General features: G+C 36.4%; 1 protein-coding gene across 3 annotated transcripts in view; it reads left to right on the top strand.

Moving 5' to 3' along the window:
- Nucleotides 1-4,195, top strand: part of TRAK1 (trafficking kinesin protein 1) — an 84,105-nt gene that overhangs the window by 18,808 nt on the left and 61,102 nt on the right. For all 3 annotated transcript variants that reach the window (XM_015822820.2, XM_029285508.1, XM_029285505.1), the window contains one exon: nucleotides 2,178-2,254. In XM_015822820.2, the coding sequence (XP_015678306.2) occupies nucleotides 2,178-2,254 (77 nt within the window). Of the gene's footprint in view, nucleotides 1-2,177; nucleotides 2,255-4,195 lie in introns of those variants that run through there.

Raw genomic sequence — 4,195 nt, 5'->3', positions numbered from 1 at the left:
CACGATCTACATTATCAGCCAAGGCTTGCAATGCAAACACTATATCATCTCTCAACTCAACATTTTTTTCTTCAAGTTTTTCCTCAAGTTTCTCCTCAAGTTTCTTTTCAAACTGTTTGACAGTGTCTTTTAAGGCATCTTGTAAATCTTTCAGTGTTAAAGCTGGCATTGGAGGAGAGGGTGGGGGAGTAGGTTTTGTTTGCTGTGATATCTGTACAGCTGGAGAAGAAGAGCTCAAGCCTTTCTGAGGAGGAAAAGTTCCCCCATGCTTTGAAGCCATTTTACTTTCTCTTCCCCTCTTCTCTGATTTAATTTGTATAATACAATGTCCAATAAAATTTTCTTGAAATTGCCACAAAAAGCAAAAACAAATAGTTTGCTCACCTACAGTACCAATAGCTCTGAAGCAATAATAATCCAGCAGAAAGTGAAAGCCAAAGTAAAAGTCCTCAGTAAATGAAAGTCTCTATTAAAGAGCAAAACGCCCTTCCACGGCCATTTTTCCTTTTTTTTCCTCTTAAGCTTTAAATCTCAATGGAGAAGTTATTAAAATCAGAGCTGAAGGCTCATATCCATGCAGCTCCCAAGCACCTGGATCGCTCTGTCTGCTCCCAAAAGTTACTCACGATCTCCCATAAGCAGAGGTTGAATCCGTGTCTGGCTTCGTTCATAGAACAGAGGCAGCCCGAAGCGCGGAGAAATCCCTGACTCTGGGGGAACTCACCTCCGCCCCCACAGCTATAAAACTGTGAGAGCTCGGGAGTTCTACCCCTATCAGGGAAACTCCCCCCTCCCCTTTGCCCGGGGAAGGGGATTCCAAGCCGCGGAGCAGCTGTTTGACGCTGCTCCTGCGGCTTTTACGCGTCCTCGGGGCGGGCGGTGAAAGGGAAAGCCGCCATCGGCACAGGAATTCAAACCGGAAGTCCGTTTTGTTAAGTTTTTTATGAATTCAGAAAAAATGCTTTTAGAATATTTACATGTAAGATTAAGTATCAATATGCAACAAAGGTCTTTTACACTGAGAAAGAGAAATAAAAGGAAGCAACAATGTGGCTTTAGTACTTACTGAGAAAACCACTTTCTTTAATTGTTTCTATCTTTATTGAAAATATTTGCCAGGCCACCTATCTTAGAGCATAATTCTGTGTGGCTCACAATAGCAATAAAATTACAAAACACAAATTAAAAACCTAGTTCCTCAGTCATTTTCCTAGGATGCCCAACAACCATCGATAGGCTTGATGTCCAGTCTGGTAGGATAGGCAGATACTCTCAGTTTTAATAATATGTGCCACTCTATCCTAGGACCAGTTTCACTGGTGAAAATTAAAGATAAACATCGACATCACATATGCTTTTGTTTCTTGTTTATAGATTTTGTAAATCTTCAGACGCTGTAAATTCAGCATCCTTTAATGATGCTTTACTGATAACAAAGTGGTGTTTAATCTAGTACAAACTGAGGTCTATGTAGCAAACAGTGACAATTTTGAAAATATGAATTAATTTCACACATGTTTGTTCTGGAACTCAACATGATGGAGATAATAACATAAATTAAATGTTAAAAACATACATGTATTACACTGTTTGAAATATGAAAACACTTCTTTTGCTTTTTCCATTATACTGATAAGAAATAGAATAAAAACAAACCTTTATTGGATCAAAATGGTTGAGGAATATACAAACTGGTCTTAGTGAAAGTTCTCTTTGGAATATTGGCCATCTATTTCTAAAACTGCAGGTCCTAAATTATGTGCAACAGTGAACTCAGTGGTATGCCATGGAATATTTTACTACTTAATGAAACTGTTAGTGAGTTCATTATGGTGCCCCGAGGCATATCAAAGCACAGTTTGAGAATTGCTACGTGCACCTTGCCCCAATATTTTAGTGGGGCAATAGAAAAGCTACTGAAGAAGTGAGATATTAATTTCAAGATTTTGAAATATTGTTAGAACTCTCGGAATTACTGGGAACATAAGGTGCTGTCTAAAATGCCCCATCAAATATAATATTAGGTTAAGTGCAGCATACTCCACAATTTAACATGATTTATATATGAATGAACTCATACAGAATTGATTATTTGAAAAAACAATTTTGTCTTTTTGGTATATTAGATTTAAATTTATTTTTGTATAGTAGGTAAAACATTACCTGTTTTATTTCAGTTTTATGTGCTGAACGAGTGGGCCAGATGACTAAAACATACAATGACATTGATGCTGTTACACGTCTTCTTGAGGAAGTAAGTACCTTATGTTCATATGGTATGGTAACATGGCTGTAACACAGTAGTCAACGTTTGAGTCTTTTCAGGCTTCATGAGATATGCAGGATATTGAAATAATCACCACATATTTGATGCTTCTTTAATTTAGCTCCTTGTAGAAGTATTACTGGAAAACTGCTCATTGCTTAATTCCCAACATGCTATTGATTTATTCAATTCTATTTCAGTTCAGTATAATTTATTAGTCTGGTGATGTCCATAAAGCTTAATATTACTAGGACTCTTTTGATTACAGGGTTTCCTTAAAATAGTCTTATAAACATTGAACAACTGCAAGTAACTATTGCTAGAATTCAGAAAACTCAATTAGAATATGTAAAGCCATTGCTTCTGTTCATAACTTTAATTCATAGCTGTTTCTTATTTTTAAAAAAGCTGTCATAAGATTAAAAGTATGTTTTGATCTTTCTGAGCATAGTACTTACTGGCTTAGGCTCAGAGCCTTAAGATTTAATTGCTTCTTGATAGAGGTCAAAGTAGGAAACTAGAAACCAATCTAAATCACAGTTATCAGGTTTCTGCTAGAAATTTGTGCCAAGATGATCAGCTGACCTTTTTTTTTCACTATGTTAAAGGTCCAACCGGCACCTTTTATCTTTACTGAGAAAATCAACATTATGATTGTTATATTGGAACCAATGCTTTGTTTGTGCTCAAATGCATTATTGAAAGAACATTGCCTTAGCTCAATTAAGTATTAGTTGTTGGACTCCAGGCCATCAGTATCTCTTGAAAGTGAGAGGACCACACCCATGATTGTACCTTGTAGATTATAAGAAAGTAAATTATATTAAAGCAAAATAAAACTTCTTTCAACTTACATAAAGTCTCTTTCAGTTCACATAAAATTGCTTACGATATCTGTTGATGGATATGTCCATCTATTTTTTTTTCTATTTGAAGTTTGCCATCACCATCTTCTGAGATGTTTTTTCAATTTCCTAATTAGCCTACACGTCCTCGTATTCCCTATTAATCTCCCACCAATTATTGAAAAGGTAAAGGTTTCTCCTCTTTAGTCATTTCTGACTCTAGGCCGGTGCTCATCTCCGTTTCTTAGATTAGGTAGCCAGTGTTGTCCAAAGACATTTCCGTGGTCATGTGCTTAGCATGTCTACACACTGAGAAGCACAGAACTCTGTTACCTTCACACCAAAATGGTAACTATCTACTCGCATTTGCATGCTTTTGAACTGCTGAGTGGGCAGAATTGGGGCAAGCCTGAACCTGCTTCACTTTTAAGATCAGTTCTGATCAGTCAAATTCTATATAGCAAACGTATAAATTTACTTTAAATTAATTTTTATTATATGCAAATTAAATCAAATTTAGTCTTTGTTCTGGCCCTGTTCATTTTTTTGCCCTAACCTGTTCTAGTTTTTGGAATATAGGCTCCAGCATACCAGTCAAAGCCCAAGGGGGTCACACAGATAAAATTATGTTGCCAGTCCTTGTCTACTAAGTTTATCCAGGGTCCCAAGCTTTGGTGGTTTCTTAATTTAAAAAACCAACAAATTCAAGCATGTTTGAATTATTGGGAATATCCCTTGAATGAAAAGAACAATTTCTCATGTTGCTATGTCAGAAATGTTACTGTATCTTTTTGCATAACCATCCAGAAGCTCATTTATTAGAAACTTTACCGGAAATATTTGTGGTTCCTATAATATCATTGAAAATAACTGCCTCAAATATATGTTCAAATATATTTATTTATTTGTATCCTGCCTTGATAATTTTTAAAAATAATTCAAGGTGATGGTCATTTCCTTTGTGAGCCATAACTCAGATTTCCTTCCTTCCTTCCTTCCTTCCTTCCTTCCTTCCTTCCTTCCTTCCTTCCTTCCTTCCTTCCTTCCTTCCTTTCCTCCCTCCCTCCCTCCCTCCCTCCCTCCC

The sequence above is a fragment of the Protobothrops mucrosquamatus genome, unplaced genomic scaffold (genome assembly GCF_001527695.2).
Source record: "Protobothrops mucrosquamatus isolate PMUCROS unplaced genomic scaffold, P.Mucros_1.0 scaffold_177, whole genome shotgun sequence".
In the NCBI taxonomy this organism is placed as follows: domain Eukaryota; kingdom Metazoa; phylum Chordata; class Lepidosauria; order Squamata; family Viperidae; genus Protobothrops; species Protobothrops mucrosquamatus.
The sequence above is the reverse complement of the archived record's forward strand: the minus strand, read 5'-3'. Positions and strand labels throughout refer to the sequence as shown.